Below are 21599 nucleotides of genomic sequence, written 5' to 3' on the forward strand. Positions count from 1 at the left end.
CCTTACTAATTAACTGAGCAAAGCCACTTGTCTTATTAGCTGGATACTTGGAATAACTAATGCAGCCTGGTTACAGTTCTGCACAGTTCTTGGTCATTTCCTAGCATAGCTTGGGCAGTACCTAGAATGAAATAACAAATGGAATATCTGTAGAAGATATGCCATAGGAAATTCCAACTTTTCCTGCTTTTACACTTAAGATTTTAAGTTCCTATCCAGATGTGGGTCATGGAAGGAAATCTGAGTGATGGACATTCACAAAAGTTAGAAAGCCACTTTCTAACACGTGTGTGGCTTGGTGGGAGTGCTGAGGAAGTGCTTGTATGCTGATGTGAAGTTGGTTGCCAGAAGTCTTAATCAGCCCAGGACCATGACAGTAGGTGTGTCACATTCACTTAGAAATTGTGGTTCTGTGCTCCAAAAACCTTGTGCACAGAAGGGGTAGCAGAGGTGTTGGTGTGGACCATCTGTTCTCACACAGCAAGTGGAGCTGTGTCAGGAAGAGATAACGGTACAAGTTCGCCTGGTCTGGATGAGGTTATGCTCACACAGGTCAGGACAATGAGCCTCATGTTGTGCACACCATTAGTTCAGTTTAGTGCCATTAAAATATTTGCATGTTCTTTGGCTGGTTCCAAACCAGTAATATTTTTACTAGATGAGTGATGCTAGATTTTTAGTAGGCCGTGGTAATAAGCTTCAAATGCAGTTTGTTTGTTGGCTTTTAGTAAATATAAGAAATAAGATGTAAGAATAAAGGCATCAAATTGGTTCTGAGAACTAGGGCCTAATCATTGCGTGTTATCTCTAGAAGGACCTGTAAATGGCTTTCTTTTGCTAATTTTTTTGTCTAGCCAGAAAACCATGAGAACAGGGCTATGAAATACACAGTCACATCTATCCAAAGCAAGAAACAGTCTTCAGAATCTCTTCAAAGAGACTTTGTAGATGCCTGTTCTCATTTTCTCGCCATTTGTGGCTCATGCCAGGTTCCTGACTCACTGTCACTCTGGTTCAGTGATACACCGAGTTTTCCAATAAAGAAAACAAGGGAGTGGTGAGTCACTGACTGAATACTTATGTACTTGATTTGCTCTACCATTATCTGTGGTGCTTTTATTTATTTTCCTTAGCTTATACACCAAGTTTCTGAGATATGTCTTTGCAGAATTGGCAGTTAGATGTGGGTAAGGACTGGAAGGCCAAAAGGCGACTGGAACCTTTGTTAGTAGGTCCACCTCTTACTGCCATAGCATGCATATGGAGAGACTGAATGCAGGGAGTTTCTGGCTTATCTGAACTATGTCTTTGTTTTTTGAGGCTCTGCTGTTTCATCTGGAAATCTGTTAAAGCTGCTGGTTAGATTAAACATGGCACAAGCATTGGCAGTGAAGATATTTTTCTGTCAGTGCTGGGGTAGATGTATTCCTGTGCAACATGTGCCTTATTTAGTTTGTATGCATTGAAAATGCTAGCAGAAACTTGAACTGAGGCCTGAGATAAAGAGATTTGGTATGGGAGAAAATGTTAATGTTTATATTAGACATCTGAAATGACAGAAAACCTTAGCTACTAGTTATGTTTGTGTTTATTATTTGAAGTTGCAGCTGCTGACTTTGACCATTCCACACACAGAATCTAAGTCTCAACAAACATATTTGTTGTTAAGTCCAGGTATAGGTGCCAACTTGATTTAGCCTTTTAGCCAAATCATGTCATTTATCTCTAAGTGATGTCTTTCCTTGGCTTGTGGGAATTGCAAGGCTGATTAGATAGGTGAAGGTAGCAATCTCAAGGTAAGATGAGGCCAGGGAGAAATTGAGGATCTCTGGAAGCTCTGGGGCAGGGAGGAAAGGAGAACAAAGTGACACAGTGAGCTTAGTGGTAGAGCTGTTGTTGTATTGGATCACAAGAAAATTCGTCCAGGTTTTGGAATTTATATAAGCTCTTGGGCTGATACGAGCTGAGTACTCCATGCTCTCCATTTGATGAGGGCTTCCTTCCCAGCCAGTCTTGGGAACAGGCTGCGCTGTAATTAAAGAGATGAGGGATTTGATTTGGGTGTGGTTTTACCACTGAAGCACGCAGCATTTGGCAGCTAAGGTTGCATTCAAATTCCTATTTGTTTTGTTTTGATATATATTATTTTTTAATCTGAGCAGGACTGGCTGTCCTGGGCTGCTTTCCCTGCATGCCCTGACCCTGTGTTAATGATGCCTTGTGCTAATCGATTCCACACCTGATGAACTTTTTCATCCCCTCCCACTCTTGCAGGCAATTTTGTGCTAAGACTTTGCATACAACATTACAGAGCAGCTCTAGCTATGCTAGAGGAACCATAATTTATTACTACCTCCTCTCTGCTTGAGAGAGTGGAAGAAGTGTTTTTATGGTCTTTTAATGTCTTTTCTTCTTCAAGCCCTCAGCTAATTGCATTCTGTACTTTTTCCCCCAATACGTAATTATGTGTTACATACCATGTAGGTAAACCAGTAGTCTTTGGGAATTAATGAATAGTTCAGATACTTCCCCACTGATATTGGAATAATGATAAAACCATTGAATGGAAAAGTGGGTGTGACAGGTGGTACAAGTCTGTGGATAATGTTGTTTTTCTGTTCTGAATAGGAAAGGCCCAACAAAGCAGACAGAAATTTTTGTTTCATTTCCCAAGCAATAGCGTGTTTAGCAGAGTGTACAGCACCTGTCCTATGGGGAGAGGTCACTGAAAATGCTGCTTAGGAAAAACAGCAAGTCCTGCTGCTTGTCAGTGCTACATGTGTGTGTCCTGATGGTTCTGACCTGCAGACACAACCCGGTGAGCTGAGCATTCACCCTCTGGTGCACACAGGGAGGCAGTGGGCGGCCTCTCCCACCTCTGACACCATCCATGTCTGTGAAGGCTTTGAACCCTCACATTTCTTTGTACTGGAGTTTTGTGGGCAGATATTTGAGCGGCTGTTTCATGGCCTGCGAGTGCCTGCAGTGCTGGGCCTGGACAGTCTGGCTCATTCAGAGCTTTGGCTTGAGCTGATGTGCTGGGTTTGTCTCTTCAGTGCTTCTCTTTATTACTTAGGAAAACCCCATTCTAAACAAGCTGCTGTGGGTGCTGGCGGTTTCTTTTCAGTGCTTTCTAGGTCAGGAATTTCTTGGATTCCAGTGTAAGCAGATCTTGGGAAACCCTTGTTTTGATCTGTCAGGTTGCTGGGTTTATTTTGTTTGGTTTTTTTTTCCCTCTGATTCTGCAACGCTGTTTCAAAACCAACTAGGACTTGCTTCATCAATGCACACTGTCATGTCATGCAACAGTGGAAATTAGTTTTGCAGAAGGTAAGTCAGTGCATGTGTCCTAAGGAAGCTCTGCCAGTGTTTTCAAGCAGGACATCACCCCTCATTTAGCAACACCTAAAGAGCATCCCTGCTTCTTTTTCATGCAGGACAGGGAATGGTTTCATGACAATCCAAAGAAGATGGTACCACACTTTTGTTTTCAACTTACTAATTCTAGTAACAGTGGGAATTAATCTTGAGGTACAAAGGTCAGCAGGGCTACCACCATGGCTTTCTGCAGCTGAGTACATAAATAGGGTCCAAACTGTAAAGCTTGTGTTTAGCAGCTAGTGGGTGGCTGAGCTGAAGCCAGCTCATTTGATGTGTGTGAACTGCAGTCACACCTTAGGGTTGCAGTGTAGATATAATCACAGAGACCTCAGAATAAACCTCTCCCCACCTAATCTTTTCACATGTTTCTGAGCAGGCAGGTGTGTTCACCACTCCTACTGCTGCAGAATGTGTTATTTGAAGCAGGCTGTGCATGGAAGGAGAGCCTGATGATAACAAGGTGGCTTGTGTCTAATGGTTGAGAGGATGGGACGCTTCCCTGGAAGAGCCAGGGAACAGAACATTGGGAAGAGCAGGGAGAAGGTGCTGGGGTCACATGTAATGTTATCAGTTCTGCTGCTTCATGTGTGCTTGGAAGGAGCCAACACACATCTTTGCCCCAGTAAAAGATATGTATAAAAACCTTGTGCTTTTTGACTAAAATCTATTGCCTAATATGGTGTCACAGCACAGAAGCAGCAGCATTTAAAAACCAGTATTTGTGTTACCAATGCAGCTGAAAACCTGCAGCTTTGTTTCTGTAGTTTCTCATTCCATATGCAGCTGAACTCTCTATTTTGCACGTGCCTTAGAAGTAGTTCGAAATCAAAGTGTGATGCTTTGTTTTGGTGAGTAGAAAATGGGGCTCTCCCAAGGGAAGCTATAATGTCTTTCTGCTTTGAAATTGTAATTTCACTGTGGCTTAGCTCACCAACGCTCCTTTGTACCATTGCAATGCTTTCTTTATACATGTAAAAATGTAGCAGTGGTTACGTAAAGAGCCCACATTGCATTTAAATATAAAGGGTAACCAAGGCTTTTTTCACACTGGCTCTGCTGTGGAGTGGTTCTATAAAGATGGTTAACACAAAAATTCCTGCACTAAGATGTCTCACTTTTCAGAGCAGCTTTTCACCCTGCATTAGATGTCCTTCCTGCAGCTTCTGTTTTCCTGTAGCTCTGGTCAGCAGGCAGAGTCTATCCTGGCCAGCAGCCTGCCCTGTGCATGGTCAGCACCACCCGCCCCTGTCTAAAGCCTGGCCTGAGCTCTTCCAGGAAAACTCTTTCCCAAAGCATTTCCTCTACATCAGAGATAACCTAGGCTATTAAATGTGCATTCCTAAAGCCTCGGGACTGGGTCTTTTAAATTGGCTGTTTGTGAAATGACCACTAAAGAATGGGTGGCAACAGTTCCCTGGATCCTGACTAGATCCTGGAAAACCTCTTGACACTGAACGTCGATGAGGTCAACCACGTTATTCTTCTGCATTTACTTGACATTCTCTCCCTATCTAACTCTCCACACCCCAACGGCTCTTAAAGTCCTATTCATGCCCACTACCCACAAGAATCTGATAACTGCCCTAGTGTCATTGTCAAGTACTTAAACACCAGAGCAGGACCAGTAAAGTAACCTAGATAGGGCTAAAGGAATTAAACCCATGAACAGTCCTAATCATGCCTCTGCGTGGGTTTCTCAGCAAATCCTGTCTCTGTGCCCATCTTGATCAGTGCACCGGGTTAGCTGCTGTCTGTATTTCAACTCATAGAGTTCCAAGCTCTGCATCAGCATTAATAGTGTCTGGTTCAGCTGGTAGGGTGCTTTGGAAAGTTGGCACTGTGTTTCATATATCTCTGTTCAGGCCTTGGAACTCTGAATTTACTCTAAGAAATAATCAGTGATAGCACTAATGTGCCATGTAATCATGCAGCCACCTCAACTGGCAGTCAGCCTTGCTGGGAGACAGCCTCAGGGAGAATGGTGTCTGGATATGAACTGCTCATGGCTGTTTCCAGATCCTACAGACATTTAAGTATGAACTTCCATCCATAGGGGGCCTTGTCAGCTACACATGGCTTGGATTGCATTGGGTGCTGGGTGACACTCAGGAGCACATCCCTGTCTGCAGCATAATAGTTGTCCGGAGCCTATATCTGGATCCAGCTGTCTGCCTTCCCATCATCTACAAGAAGAAGGGAAAATCAAAAGCTCTACCTTTGTACTGTATTCTCCCTTGTCTGTCACTGCTTAATTGTATCCCTGAATCTTATTAAATTTTGGGGTGAGTCATTACCATGCAGAGGTGAAAACAGAGCTGTGCAAATTGAAGGGAGGAGTGTCTCCCCATGTGCTGAGCAGAATTCCCACAGCACAAAGTAACTCCTATCACTCCACAGATATGTTGCATCATCTGCTTGCTGCTGCCACTAATTTAATGCCCTAAATCCCATATCAAAACACTTGGAGTCCAAAGAGAATATAAAATAGGCTTGGAGTAGGAAATTCATACCAATTAGACATGCAGATCTCTCTTAATCATTGGAGATCTTCTTCCAGGCTCATGCAGGCCTTATAATTGCAGTGCTATGCTGTTCTTATTGCATTGACTATCCACAGAACACACTTCCTTCTCCACCATCTGAATAAAACTGAAGGAGTAAGCCAAGGTGACTGCTCTTCAGTGTCCTAAATATATTTCATTTATGGCTATAGCAGCTCAAGCTTGTAACACACATTATGATCTCCTGTGGGGAAAAGTACTATAGAACTGTCTTTGTCACTGGTCGGGTAATTTCTTTGTGATGTACAGAAAGATCTCTTCTGCTTCACTTTGTACACATCATTATGGCCCCTTGCACTTGCTGTTTTGGTTTCTGGTGCAAATCCAAAAGAACTCCTCTTTCTGAGGCTATGGTTTCTAGCACATCCCAGGCTGTTTCTCCTGTTAACTTCTGGTGATTTAACGTGCCTGTTTGATATTCTGGCATAGCTGGGAATATATTGCTGCAGGCAGGTGGTGGAGGCAGCTCTGGACATGTGTGTATCATATGATTAGGAGCACAGAATTGCACAATAGTTTAGATGCAAGAGATCTCTGGAAATAAGCAGGGAGATGGACTAGATTAAAACACTGTTTGTGGTTGCTTTAAAGCTAAGTAGCTGGTGACTTACTCGTCTCTGTTAATCTATTTTAAATTTACTTTACTGATTTGTTTTGGAAGTAAGGGCTGCCCAGAACTTGTTAAATGTGAAAACTCCCAGCATTGCTCTCCTCAACTGAAGCATTTAACATACAGAATGGCGTTTCCTTACATTTCTGTAAAATAACAAGGATAAGAGATCTGGATTCTGCCCACACCAAAGCCAGACAAACAACAGCAACAAGCCAAGCCAAGCCAAAAATTTCTGATCTCCTTGAAGAAGAAAGACCAGCTTCTCATAGATGAGGATTTAATTCCCAAACTCTCTGCATGCCTCTGCTATTACAGTAGCAAATTATTGAGTGTGCATATGGGAAAGAAGCCAATGTGCAAACATTCCAATTTGTATGTCTAAAAGACTGGAATCTGAGGCTTTCCTGATGCTTTACAGAGTGTCTGAGATGTGTGTTTTTCAAGGGCTGTGAAGGTACTAAGGTTCTTCTGTTTTCCTTGCAGGTGTGTTACTAGACATCCAGCAGCACTTTGGAGTCAAAGACAGCGGGGCTGGCTTATTACAGACAGGTAAGAGTCTCTGGCATATTTCCTTTGAAACACATCCTTAGGAGGAAAACGAACGAAGATGAGAGTGGGTTTTTGTTGTTGTTTGTTTTGTTTTACTTTGTTGATGGGCAAGAGATGAGGACTCAATGACTTGAGTGCAGAAAGAGCCAAGAATTAGACCTAATTATTTGTAACAAAGTTAAATAAGAGATAGAGCGCTACCTGGATTACAAAGCACAACAGCAGGATTCTGTTGTTCTTGTTCAGAAGATGTATGTAGCATAAGTATGAGGTGTGATGCCCTCCATGTATTTTACAGACAATCTGCAGAATGTGCAGTATTTGGGAGTACAGTGTGACATGAAAACGTAAAACACATCAGGAAAATAGTTGAGGATGAAAACTGCAGGAAGGGCTACCAGTGCTTGCATCCATGCGAGCTTATTGATTAAAAATACTTATTTAAGAAGCAAAATTATTGAAATTCTGGTGTCTGTCCTTTTAATGTTGCAGACATTTGCAGACAGAGCTGAACAACCCTAGGAAAAACCAGCTTTTCTGGCCTGTGGTCCAGAGCTGGTTTAAAGGAGTGGCTTTGTCAAGGGATGGGAGACAATGATGTTGAGTAGCAATCTCATGTGTGACAGCACATTTCATCTTTCAGGAGAGGTGAAAGGACCAACTTGGCAGCAAATTTAGTATTTTAAGGAGAGAAGTATTCTGGTTTGAAAGGCAGTTGTAGAATTGTGGTGCTGTGGTTGTCAGGCTGCTCATCTCTAATTAGAGCATCTTGTCATGCTGCAGTACAAACTATTCATATTAGTCCATATTAGGGCTTTAAAAATTCTCTCTTGTCTCTTATGGGACAGTAGAGTTCAGCTACACTGAAGCAGCACATGTCCAGAACTCCGGGTCTGAGCTTTCTAAGTGTTACTGATTATAAGGTGCATCAATCAGTCATGTTCAAAGTGGCACTGGGTATCTGACAGGTTCTTTTCTACAGCAATTATTTGTTTTTATTTATTGTGCTCTGAGGAACAGATCCTCAGTGTATCATTAGATGCAAAGTGCCTTCAACAGAATATTCTGGTGGAAAACCACACTTGCCAAAGCACATACATAATCTTCATTCCTCTCAGTGGATGAAATCCTTCTGCAGAAGATTTACTGACAGCAGGCAATAGCTAAGCTCCATCAGGGCGTTTCATTTGTTAATTGCAAGACATGTTATTTATTTCTCTAGCAAACACACAGAGCATCTGACAACAGAGTCACTGAGATATTGCAAGATTGCTGCTAAGTGTGTTGTGAGCTGTGTAACCAATAAATTTTGCTTGAAGAGTAACATCTTCCCTTTTTTTCTGGTCTGAGAACTGAGAGCTTGACTTTGCCCTTGTTCTGGAGATAGTACTGTAGATGATAATGTATTAATCAGAGCACTACCACAGGAAAAAGCTGCTCACAGAATAATACACCATTTCATGTAAGTAAGGTTAGTGGTGTACAACAAAAAACTTAGTGGATGTTACTTAGGCTTAACTAGTTTCTATTTGGCAGCTGACACATGGCCCATTAATCCTGGTGGAAAGAAATATGCTGGCCTAAACCACTATAACTACTACCTAAAATCTGACTGATCTCTGATTGCTCTAAGCTGCTAATTGGGGAAGCTGGCGTATAAAAATGTCTGACCAAGTTTGCAGAGGAAACCTGCAGAAAATTGGGATTGAGACCAGTATCTCCCAGACCTCTTCCTTAACCTTGAACAGTTCTTCTCTAAGCAGAAAGTCAGAAATATCATCTTACTCCCAGGAGATGGTCTTGCTAACTAATTGAGTGATATGAGATGAAAGACTGCTCATCCTGAATGTGTCCTCTGAATAAACAGTAGATTAGTCTTCAAGTTGTTAATCCTGCATCTAAATGAGTCCTAAATTAATTTACAATGTTAATGAGAAGCAGTGAAATGTGGCATTCACTGTTAATATCACTCATCAAATAGGGTTTACAAAAATAATAATGGAAATCCTTTCAACTGAGGAAGAAGGCTGCACACAGTGCTTTAGGAGGAGATGGTGGTGAAAACTCAAATGGTGAGGGGAAAAGAAATGTACCAAGGGCAGTGCTGGCCTGTGTGTTTGTACGATAACCCACTGTTTGCAGGCATAGCTGGTCTCGTAGCTCTCTTACTCCAAACGTAAGAGTCCTGCACTCTCAGCTTCTCCTGCTCTCTGGTAAGCAAAGGTCCCTGGTTTCTTCAGAACTGCAGAGATGGAATTTGAATTTTTGTCTTGTTTTATATTAATCCCAAGATACAAGTTGCTAGATGTCTAGGAGATGCAATGAAAACTGCTTAGAGGGAAGCTCCTTCCTGTACAGCAAAATTCAAAGGGACACTCCAGCCTTATCCATAATGGAAAAGAGCAGAACAAGGTACCCTCTGTAACAAGGATCCTGTGACAGCAGAGGACACGCTGACAGATGTATCACAGATGCTACTTGCTCAGTAGCATTGTGGAGTAACAGGCATAGAACTGTGCTGATTTCAGAGCCTCAATTACCTCTTAATGATACTGAAATTCTGTGTTGATCTTCCTTTTTGAAGAACTGTGTGCACACATATAAATAATAAAGTGCACTTAATGGTCCTTCAGGTCTGCAGCCAAGCCTAATTGTTTCTTTTCATTTCTTGCTAGTTGCTTTTGTTAGATGGATAAAAGGATAATCCTGACTGATCTCAAAAAGTGATGAAACACCTCCATGCCTACTTAAGCTGTGCAGCTGTAATCAGTCAATGCAGCCATAAGCCCAACAGTGCAAAAAGGCTTTCCTATGTATGGAAAAGGGAAGGGGCGGCAATTTGGACTGTCAGAACTATAGGCTTCAAAAACTGCTCCAAATTGTGTTAGTTAACTCACATTTTCTTCCATATACGTTTAGGCCACAGGAATAATGTCCACTGGTGGGCTCTGTTTGCCATTGGATTTTTCTGTCCTTTCTTTGTTATTTTTTTCTGTGCTTTGTTGCTCTGCCTGCTTTCCTTGCCCTTGAATTTATTTTGCTCTTGTCTTTTGCCAGCATCTATTTAGCTCTAATAATAATAGTGCCTAGCTCTTAGTACAGTTTGTCTTCTATATAAAAAAATCCTGAGATATACAGGAGGGATAATGAGGCTTGCCCTTTTCTACAGATGGAAACCAGGAGAACCATATGGGAGAAATGTCCTGCCCAAAGTCACACAGCAGGTGTGAGCCTGAGCCAGAATGAGAACTGCAATCCACTTCTTGGACACGGCACTCGACCAGGTCAATGGTCAGACCCAGAGATTTGGTCCTAGCTACTGGGCACCTTAATTTTCTATTGATGCAGTGTGCTGTGATTGCATCAACCAGGCCATAGGCATTGCTTGTGCCCTGATTAATGCTTGTGACAAAGGTAGCAGGGACAGCTCTTGCCCAAAAGAATCCTATTTTATTACTGACTTACAAGCATGTGCTTTGTTTAGGGTATGGAAGGTGCTGTAGGATCAAACAGGCCTTCTGAATGGTTGGGAAGCCTGAATACATCTTAACTAATGCATGGTAGAAGAGTGAATACAGAATCTAGCAGACTGAAACACCATCTGCTTTCCAGTAAGCACACTGTGCTGGAGTATGTTTCAATGTGATCTAATGGGAGACTCAGCTGCCTTCTTCCTTGAAGCAGATTTTTTACTTATTAAGGTAGAGTGAGCTGAGATAGTCCAGAGTTTGCTTATCATCCATGTTAAGTCCATTATAAGTTCTGACAGACCTTTTTCCTGTCTGCTAGAATGGTGTCCGATACACTAAGAAGTCTTGGCAATCTGAAGTTCTGCTTCATGAAAGCAGTTAAGCCTATTTGGAAACCTCTCTGCAATCAAGAATGAAAGTGCTTTTGTGAATCAGTGAGCAGGTTATGGGAAAATGCGTTTGTGCCCTAGTCCTGTCCTGTGTACACCAAGGACCAAGCTATAAAAATGCTGCTTACAGTGCGAGCAATCACTAGACAGCTCTAGATTGCAAAGTAAATAATCTTTGTTGGGGAGAGAAGGGATGCTAAGATGTCCTTGACTGCTTTAATAGGAGGTAATTCTAGAGCCAGTGTTGTACTTTGTGTTTTTAGTGTACATGTCAGCATGAATGGGGAAACTTTCCAGTCTGGCTTGCCTTCATTTATGTTCTGATTTTACGGTACTGCATGGTCACTAACACAGAACAGCAATTCATCCCCTGGCCTGTCTGCTTTGCTTAGCTGAAAGAAGGCCTGCCCTAGCTGTTGGCCTAATGAGGCAGGTATTTGGGTTGCTTGTTTCAAGGGAAGCTTGCATGTGCACCCTTAGGCTGTAGTTCAGGCACCTCTTGCCAAGGTTGTGTTCATTTCTGTAATTCATTATAATAATGAGGACAGAGATTTCCCACAGATTTTGAGAAGTAGTTATGATTTCAACCGAATACCTCGTAGTCCTTAACACACACTGTTCATCTCCTGCTCGTATTCCTCAAACCTCAGAATTTCATTCAAGCTCTTTATACTGAAAGTTGGATTTTGTGTTGGTATTATGCCATGCCTTTAAACAACTTCTGTTTAATACCAGCTATGGGATTTCATGTAGCCCTGATCTGCACAGTACTGTGTGTTTCAGACAGAAAAGTGCAGAAGGGCACTTTAATATTGACACTGTATTTAGACTTCTGAAAGAAGGTGAGCATTACCTTACCAGTTTGGTGGGTTTTATACTGTTGTTACATATCTAGTGGCTATCAGTTGATGGAGGAGAGAGCTGTGTACTTGTGTTCAAGAACTCGTGTTTAGCTTTCTTTTTATTCTTTCCCCATGTGATGACACTAAAAGCTTCCGGGAGCAACTTGCTTGGCTTTAATACTTAGTTTTCAGTGAACCTTTAAGTTTAATCTTCAAGTATGGTAAGCAGAGGAGTGTTTGGATGTGGTCTAAGTCAGGAGGAGCTCTGTATTCCCTTTCTTTACCTGGGAAACCTGCATCTTGTAGTTAAGATGTGCTTAGGTGGAGTTACCTGAGGTACTTTAATAGAAAGAGAAAGCAGCACAGCAGCTGTTAAAGGTGCTTTTGGCCAAGGGTTTATCTTGCGGTGCAGTCTGTCCTGCCTTCTCCCTCACCCTCATGGTTCTGTTCATCAGCCTGGGTTGATGGTTCAGCTTTGTATTTCCTGGCCCTTGCAGCTGCTGTTGAATTCTTTGTCTCAACATGCAAGTGTTCATGCTTCTGACTGCAAGTATAATGACTTGGGAAATAAGAAGTTGTTCAAGGTACAGGATAAGTGAGAGCACAAATGGTTCCTTCCTTGACTTGTAGAGAATCCATGACTCAGAATGAAACTAGACAGCACTTCCTCGATGCTCTTGGTCAGTGTGTCTAGTCCAGCTCAGCCAGCAGTGCATGCACACATCTGGTCTTCGCGTGCCTGCCTTCACTTCCTTCTTAGAGTAGAAGTTTTAAAGGTAATCTGTATTATTCAATTGCTAATTCTTAAAAATAAGGAAGGTAGTATAAGAACATACAAAGGAAGGGATTCCTTAATAAGGCAGGTTTGGCATTTCATGTTTTCTTCCTAATGCAAAAGCAGTCAGTGCAGGTCAGTTTGCTGGGAACCACTCTGAACACACCAACGAACTCCTGGAAGTGAATGCCACCAGGAGTATTGGTAGGACCCCAGCTTCAAAGGTGAGCTCTTCATGGGGATAAAACGTGCTTATAATAATCTAAATGAATTCTAGGGAGGGGAAAAAACCTGAGTGCTTAGGCCAGCCTTGGGTAATGCAGCTGCCTGCAAGGAGTTTTTTGTACTTTCCTAGGAAGGACCTTGTTGCTGTCACTGTCACAGACAGGATGCAAGTCTGCAAGGCTTTCTGATCTGTTGCCATTGTTCTTCTGTTCTTATGAAGTGGTCTCCTGAGGTTGCTCGAAAGGTCTTTCATTAGGGGACTCCTTCTTCGGTGCTCGCTGCCAGCGCCTGAGGCAAAGTGATGGACGCTGCTGTTAGGGAGAAAACTTGAAATTCCATCTGAGGAAGGCGTCTCTCTTCTGCTGCTACTTTGAATTGAACTCCAGTCAGAACTACGGAAAGTTCCTCTGGAAAATGAAAGCAGTTTTGACTGGTAACATTTATAGCAAGTATAGCTGTCATTGCACTAGGTACCACCGTATCTTACAGCCATCTCAGAAAGAAACAGGCAATTGAGCAGAAAACAAATACTGAAATTCCCTCTGTGACCAGCAAGCAGTGTTTTAGAAGTAAAAATATGGAGGGCAGTGTTGAGACACTTGTGCTCCTCCACAGCTACGTGTCTATGTCAAATGCTAAGACCTCTGCGAGGGGAGAAATTAGGGGGTAAAAATGAGGGGTAATACTTTTCAGCTTTTAAAATTCAGCTTAATCTGGCAAATGTTTGCCATCCTCCACATAATAGAGGCACACAGCATAAGGCCAGTTAGTCTGTTTAGAAAGGTCTGAGCCATGAAAGAAGTTAGCTTACAATATAGAGATGAATTTTCTCCCCTAGAGACTGATAGTTTTCTTAGTTATTGAGGTTAGATTGGCTTTAAAGCATACAATTTTGCTGATCTGCAATAAGCACTCCAGAAGATTATGGCTGCAATTGAATATGAAGGTAAACATTTTGCAGAAGAGCAGTGTGACAGGAGCTTGCTACCAAAGCCTGACACGCTTCTATTTGCCTGTGTGCAAACACATGCTGTGAGTACGATTCCTTGCCCAGATGTCGGTGCTCTGCCCCTGCACTTCTGTGGTGTTGCTGAACCAGGAGCATAAATGCACTGAAGCAAAGTCAAATTTCATCCTTTCATCCCGACCAGAGCAGAAAATGTTTGTAATGAGGCTGTCAGTGCTCTGATGGTTGATAGCCAATTACTTAATTAAAATGAGAGTATGGCTATTTTCCTTTCAAAAAAAGGGAACATGTATTCTGCCAAGACAGCTACGGTCCAACAGCTCCCTAAAGAACCGTTATTGTAATAACAACAAAGAAAATCAATCAGCCCCTCTGGCTGCCCAGGGAGAGCAGCAGCACAGCACCATGCCCTCCATGCAGCCCAAAGCAGAGTGATGTGTGTCTGCGAGGCTGCTGCGAGGCTTTCTTCTGCCTCTCAGCATCACTCCCACCCCACCTGCATCATCACCCTCATGCTGGCAGCTGGAAAATCCCTCTGAGCTTATGGCCTTGCTGGAAGGCAACAGCTGCAGGGCTCCTTTGCAGGCACATCAGCTGAGCAGCAGCTTTCTCCAGATCCTGTTGTAGCTGTAATTGAGTTAGCTCATCTGTGCCCAAGCTGTTCATATGGCCTATTTATGTATGTTTGGTCATTACAGGCTGCCTTCAGCTTTCTAAGTAAAACCAGCAGCCATTAAGAGCTCATCAGTAGAGGTTAGCAAAGCACTGGTCATTTATTTGTGGATTTCCTTTTATAAACAAACTCTAACAAACTTGAAGCTTTATAAAAAGCTCTGGGAAGAACTGATTAGTAATAATTATGTTGTACTTTCAGTGCATCTTCTCTCTTTCCTGTACTTTCATGGTTGCAACACTGTTTTTTTCATGGAGACAGAATGACACCTATAGCACACTGGTTAACGGTTTGAAGTTAAAGCAGCCTTCCTTCTCTATCTCAAACTGGAAATAACATGATTTCTTATTGTACCAGATACAAATGATATACGTTCCTATTAAGAGAATAACAGATTTGAGGCATTTTCTTGCTAATTAGGTCTGATTCATGGTACTCAACGGGAATTTCAGGGATTGGAGGATTTAGATTATTTTGCATAATCATCTTTAGTCTGTTATTTCTTGGTATGTTCAAGTGCACAACTGTGGTTGTGAAGGTTGTATGGGCAAAGGTGAGCACAAGTGTTCCTGCCTTTAGGAATCTGCTAAAGGCCAGTTTTCAGTCCTCTGCAGGTCTGTGACTTTGCTGTCCTGACGGCCCCACAAGCTCTGCACCTACAGAAGGGAAAGGCTGACCTTTGTTTCCTAAGGCTGCAGGGCTGTGGCTGTAGTGTGTGCCTAGCATCATAATAGTGAGAGGATAATAAAGATGTCAAGAAGAGAACAAGACAAAACAGGGATTCTTCAGAGCTCCATTTGTGACTGGAGATTGCCATTGGACAGAATGTGTGTAGAGCATCCTCAAAAACTGTGTTCAAAGAGAAAAACAGAACTGCTGTTCTTTCAGATGTGGTCATCTTCACGAGTGCTTGGAGCAATTACTGACTTTCTCTACTAGCAGCTAAGATTGTGTCTATGTGTTTTAGTCTTGTCAGGGCAAACCGGTCTTGTAGAACTGTCACTTTGTATTGTCACAGTGATGCAGCGTTATTGACCAACCTCCATACCTCTGGGATCTCATGCCTAAATCTGGATTGACCAGAACAAATACAAATCCATCCTAATTGTCTAACTAAATTAATGAGGTTTTCCTGCCACTGACTGCTCAGTGGCAGCCCAACACATGCCACGTATTGTATAGCATTTTATTTACTACGAGGCCAGTATTATAGAGGAGGTAATTCAGTATTGTCCTACTCTACTATTCAAGGATACAGATCTCTTCTACATCCCCAATCCGTTGTTTATTTTCCATGTTTCTTCATGTTTTACTGTAAAAGAACCTGTTTTATCCTCTAGACAGTAATTTTATGCTTTCTGTACTTTCCCTAGTAATAAAATTTTATGTTACAGGGCTGCAGTAAAGTTACGAGTACTAGAATGTGTTTACTGGTAAAGAGGTTCTGATCTCTGGTGCATCAGGGATTTGTAAACAGTTACATCTAAACAAAAACCTCAGCTCTGATGCCCATTGAACCATGTGGACTTTGGCTAGGAGTCTAAATCAAACTGCATTAGAAGTATTTTGCAGATATACAACTCGAAGTGAATAGGAATCAAAAGTAGCCTTGACTTATTTAATCACTGCATTTCTCACAGTATGGAAATGAAAATCAGACAAAGAACCTCACCTTCAGCTACCATTATGTTTTAACAATCAAATGCTGTTTTAGGCAATAGATTTGCGTACCTTCTACATGGCGCTGCCCAGGGGAGCAAACTCTGCCACAGCCTCCTGTTCCAGCCCCTCTCTTGGGTCACCAGGTAATGAACCAGAATGGGACTCACACAGAGGTGATGTTAATTTTTGAGGAGCAGAGGTGGTGTTTGTCCTCATATGTTCTCAGGAAGCTGTTTGTGTTTCCTTTAAGTGTCAGTTGTAGCAGTATATGTTATAGCAAAGTTCCCATTCCCTGCAGTATATTGTACCTGACTGTTTCTGCCTGTCAGAAACCACAGGCCGTGGCCAAAGGACTCCAGCCTTTGCCAGCCTGTGAGCTGCAGTGCTCTTAAGTGCTATTTCCCTTTTTAAGTTTCACCTTTATTAGAGTTCATCCCTGTAGCTGTTGTCTAGGTTTGGGGAGCCTGAAGAGAAACATCTATTGATCTCTACGCACCAATGCACAGAGTAAAGTACTGCTCACATCTGTGGCATCACATCCCACTGTATGGATCAATGGTGTACTGTGCTACATGTTGCAGTGCTGACAGCTATTGCTTGTATTTGACCACTTGACAGTGCTTGCTCTTTGCCCAGCATGGTTTCTCGCAGAGCTCTGGGGTTACTGGTATGTTACGGGCCTGTTTTTCTGGTTATTCTTACCTGATTTTCTTTTACTGTGCAGTAGATTTCCCATCAGTTCCCCCTGTGGCAATTATTGTTGTTGGCTGAGGTGAACAAAGTAAATGTTCAGGAAATCCCTTTGCTGGGATTATGAGGGGTAACTCTTGGAGGATTATGCAGTGAGGAATAGGAGTGGAATTATCAGCATCAAGCTCCGCTCTGAGCAGCAGCTTGTGTGATGTTGAGTGAAGCACAGACTGTGTTCAGACCTCGTCTGTCTTTGTGTGTTTTTGTAACCAGGTTCTGACCCTGTCACAGCCAAACAAATTGAGCGGTATCGTACAGCAGCTGTCTCCAATGTAAACACGTATGTTAACTGTGTATGCATTCACCCTAAACATGTTGCTTATGTTTGGTATCAGCTGACTCTAGGGAAAAACTGGCACCTCATGGTGCAACATACTATGGAGAACACAGGGTGCATTGGAGAAGGAACACTGATGAGTGGTATCTGCACTGAAGGAAATACAATCTAAAGTGTCCTGCCAAACAGAGAGATAATGGAGAAGTGCGTGATCAGGCTTGCACCTTTTAAAGCACTGCTTTTGTGCTTATTAATTTACTGAGGACACAAGCACACAAAAGTCAGCATTTATGAAATTCTCTGCTTGATCTTGTGCAGCATTCTGTTCTGGGAGAGCATTTCTGGCCATGTCAAAACAAACACTTGGAGATAAGTCCAAATGATTTGGTGCGTTCTCTAGCCTGTTGTTTTTTTGCTGATGCTCCTGGGTTTTATGCTGGTAGTATTTGACAGCTTTGCACGACATACGGAACTGATGGTGTGTTTCAAAGCTCCTTACACTTGTCAGAAACTTCTAGTCTGCACAGTAGTCTGGAACCCAGTTCTCATGTGTTTTGCACTTGGCAAAAAGCAGTAATGCGATCCATCTGCTGGCTGTTGAATTTGAAATGAAGTAAAACAAAATCCATGCAGAGGGTGATGGAGCAGTATACCTATAGTAGAGCTTGTGATAATGCTGCTTTGAAGGCTGAAGCTTTGTGCAAACAGTTGTAAGAATTAGCCCTCTACCAAGGGGTGAATGTATTAAATCATGTTGCTGAGGTTTGCCAGGGCCTTGGATTACCCTATAATCAGAATCTTCTTTACCTTGATCATGTTATGTCTGAGCTTTCAGGTTCAGTGATAAGTAGCACTAAAGGATCTTTGTTCCTGCTCGCCTTGTATAGCACTATTAGAAGAAAATCACTCCTAATGGCGATAGTAGACCTTCCTACATAGCCTTCGCCATAGATCAGATCCTGTAAACAGGGTGCTTCTGAAGCAGGAAGACCCACATGGATCTGAGATTTCTGTAGTTCATATTGGGCGGGCCATTATTCCTGCATCCTAGCTTCCTTGCCCCTGAAGTAGAAATTAATGACATTTTAAGTTCCTTTCTAAATTATACCAAGCCTCACTGCGATTTCAAAAAGTGTGCCACGTCTGTGGTGAGTAGTATTGTTATAACATAAAGCTATAATGAAAATGAACAGTAAAAGAGGCTTGTTTTAAAGACAGTGGTGCTGGTTGGGCTCTTGGAGGAGTCTTTATTCTCTGCAGCAGGTGGATGTCAGCAATACTGAGAGCAGTTTGAGTAACACACAGAGTGTTTGTGAGCAAAAGCCCCTGGTGTAGAAATGGCTCCAGCAGATCACAGCAGGACAACATCTCCTGCAGGAAGAGCAGGGTTATGCTCACACACACCTGTAAATTATCCCATCCAAGAGGTGGGGGTTTGGCTATTCTCCTTGTTTGGAAATTTGTTGTTGGGAAAATATTAATGACCTCACAACACATGGTTCTGTGCTGTGTCTAAATGGATTGCCAGTCCCCTGAGGCATGGGCTGTCTGGGTTTGCCTTCCACAGAGCCAAACACATTGTCAGCACTCAATTAGACACTGGATATATGGTTTTGTGCTGACTCAGAGCTGAAAGATAGCTACTATTTTTTCTTATTGAGCATCCCTGCATAGAGCTATTTTCACCTGAACCTAAACCTTTCTAACATTTTTCCTGATGGGAAAAAATGAATCTTATCTAATTGAAATAATGTTGAAAGAGGAGATATTTTCTGGGAGCTGGCAGTAATGCTTTTAACCTTCCAGTAACTGAGGAAATGCAGCCTCTGCTTGTGCCCACGTCAGTGTCTCTCTTTGCTCCTGGCTACACCAAGTGGATCCTGTTGGCAAGAGAAGCCCCGCTCTGAGATATGAAGGGCTTATCAGCCAGTGTAGGAAAAGATCAATGGGGACAGAAGCAGCAGCACCTTAGGAATCAAAGGGTGGAAAACTGATGTCAGTGCCAGTACAGGGACAATTGTAGAGAGAAGCTGGCAAAATTTTAATTGGAGAAGAAAGAGGAGAAATGTGGTCAATAGATGCAGGGGAGGATGGTTTCTTTCTCTGGTGTCTGGGCAGAGGAGAGGGAAGGGACTATAAGGGACTATAAGGTGAATTTTTTTTTGATGCTGCACATTTTTGTAATTCCAGTCATGCACACAAAGAGCTGGGCAGTGCTGGCTGTGAAGGTTCCTGTGCACCTGTACAGGGTGGGACAAGCATTCAGAGGCAGAAATAGACACTAAGCCATCCTGTTTGGGCAATTACACTCTTCCTGCATTCTCACCACAGTCAGCAGTTTAGTGGCTAAGCCACAAAGGGAGGCATAAGGACGAGTATGATCTTTAGAAAATACCTGTACTTAAAAGAACCTCCCTCCTGGGATGGCATTCATTATGTGTCTATTTATTCATCCATTGCTCACACGATAATTTGCTTCTGCAGAAATGTATCTCGGCTCCACCCAGTGCTGGGACTGAGCCACTTTAGCTGGCACAGCTAGAGATCATCTACCAAGAGAAATTAGCAGTACGGCACGTATAATGGTGACTGATGTAGCTCTACCTGCCCATGGCTGCTCTAAATGCAATCCCTACCCCTTCAGGAGCTCATCCCAAATCCCAGTGGATTTTTAACTCTGCCCTGGCTCGCACTATATGTCTCTTCAAGAGCTGGTAATATTCTAAGAGGGCTTTAAGTGTAAATGGAAGAGGAGCTGTTGATTAGGAAGAGGCAAATGAAATGCCAGCTCCTGTCATAGCTCACTCCTTATGTAAAAGATTTGTGGCAGTGGGTTGATCCTGAGCAGCAGCTGTGGTAGTGTCACTTGCGTACTAATTGGGAGTACATGAATACAAAGAGCAGAAGATGCTGATGAAGAGGGCATAGGAGCTCACTAAGAAGAGGCTGGCAAATGTACCAGGCTGCTTTACTGGAACACATCCCTCTACTTTATGCTATCGCCCTCTCTGCAAATTAATCTAGTGTCTGCTGCCTCTCTTCCAGCTGAATGCACAGGCAATTCTCTGTCTTCCTGATAAGATCTCTCCTTCATAGTGTTTGGTTATCACGGAACCTCAGCTCCTGCTCTAGAGTTACTCAGCTTTCTATCCCACCTGGTAACATGCCCTGATCCATTCACCTCCTCTCAGCCATCTCAGGCTGTAGGAGTACAGACTGACTTGTTTGCTGTAGAGCCTGTGTCTAGTGGTCAGGAATCTCATCTGTCATCTGCAGGAGTAATTGCAAAAATTGATTCACGGGAAATGCCTACAACAGGCAAATCCTTTTGACAGATCACACAGCCATCATTTTCTGCATTTATTTGAGTCAATCAATGCTTTGATGCATATTTGGGTCGTAAATACTGTGATTGCAATTGCATTTCTTATTATGACAGCTGCGTTCTATTATCTGTTATTTATTAGGTTCTGTTGTCCCTTCGTTTTACACCTTGTGGAGCTGTCAAGTTGGCTGTTTACTGGTGACAAAGCTCCCAGCTCTGTTCAGAACAGAACCTTCCAAAAATAAAGTCTCCAAAGGGAGCTGAGTAAAGGCAGGATGTATTTTGTTGGAGAGGCCCCGGATGAACTTATCTCAGTTTATTGGAAAGGACATTTGGGCTTTTTTCCTACTTTTATCCAAATCCCAGAATTAGACACCACATTCATCATCCTGAGGTCACCGAAGCTAACAGTCCCACTGATCAATGTGCATTTTGAATCATACCTGCTATGTCTCAAATCTGAATTAATCGGGTTATTCATTATTTGAAATATTCAGATGCTGGCTTGAATGTTTCTAATTTTCCCTTGGAAGCTCTTTTAGCTTTATGTCTTTTTACATCATAAAAGTGGCATGATATCTGATTCTGAGAGGAATGAATTCCAGCATCCTTGCAAGGGCAAGGTCAAACTGCAGTGGGTGGAGGCAGAGTCATTTTCTGCCCCTATCCCCAGCAAGCAGTCACACTGTGCCCAGTTGCTGTACCAGCTCTGCAAGGTGTCGAGCACATTGGTGTTCATTCAGGAAAGCTTTTAATCATAGAGTTGACGACTCTAAAGTGCTTAATATAAGCATGTGCTTAAGTGCCCAATTGGACTGGGGCCAGTGCAATTATTGCCTCGCAGGGCTGAGGTTTGTAAGCCAGACTTTGTGCTAGCTAAACAGCAAGACTGTCTGCAGCAATACTGTGGAAATGGGTGTGACAGAATGCTGCACATACTTCTTCTTTGTATCCTAATGCTTATTTATTTATTTAACTGTAAATGTAAAAAACTAAAAAGTAAATCTGTAATTCCCACCATAAACATCGCAGTACAAAGTTGATATACACACAGTTGTATGGTTTACAAAATATATGCAAATGGATGCATAGAATTTGTAAAGCAGCTTTGACATCTTAATGTATTAAAGAAGAAGAGAT

The 21599-nt window shown here is 42.5% G+C and overlaps 1 protein-coding gene across 4 annotated transcripts in view; it reads left to right on the forward strand.

The window, feature by feature from the left end:
* The window catches only part of LOC107322485 (SPNS lysolipid transporter 2, sphingosine-1-phosphate), a 92468-nt gene that overhangs the window by 18375 nt on the left and 52494 nt on the right, over positions 1-21599 (forward strand). For all 4 annotated transcript variants that reach the window (XM_085521745.1, XM_085521743.1, XM_015880552.3 and 1 more), the window contains exon 2: positions 7039-7104. In XM_085521745.1, coding sequence (XP_085377871.1) covers positions 7039-7104 — 66 coding nt within the window. The remainder of the gene's footprint in view (positions 1-7038; positions 7105-21599) is intronic.

Source organism: Coturnix japonica, chromosome 22 (genome assembly GCF_054131305.1).
Source record: "Coturnix japonica strain WE chromosome 22, WE-NBRP24, whole genome shotgun sequence".
Classification (NCBI taxonomy): domain Eukaryota; kingdom Metazoa; phylum Chordata; class Aves; order Galliformes; family Phasianidae; genus Coturnix; species Coturnix japonica.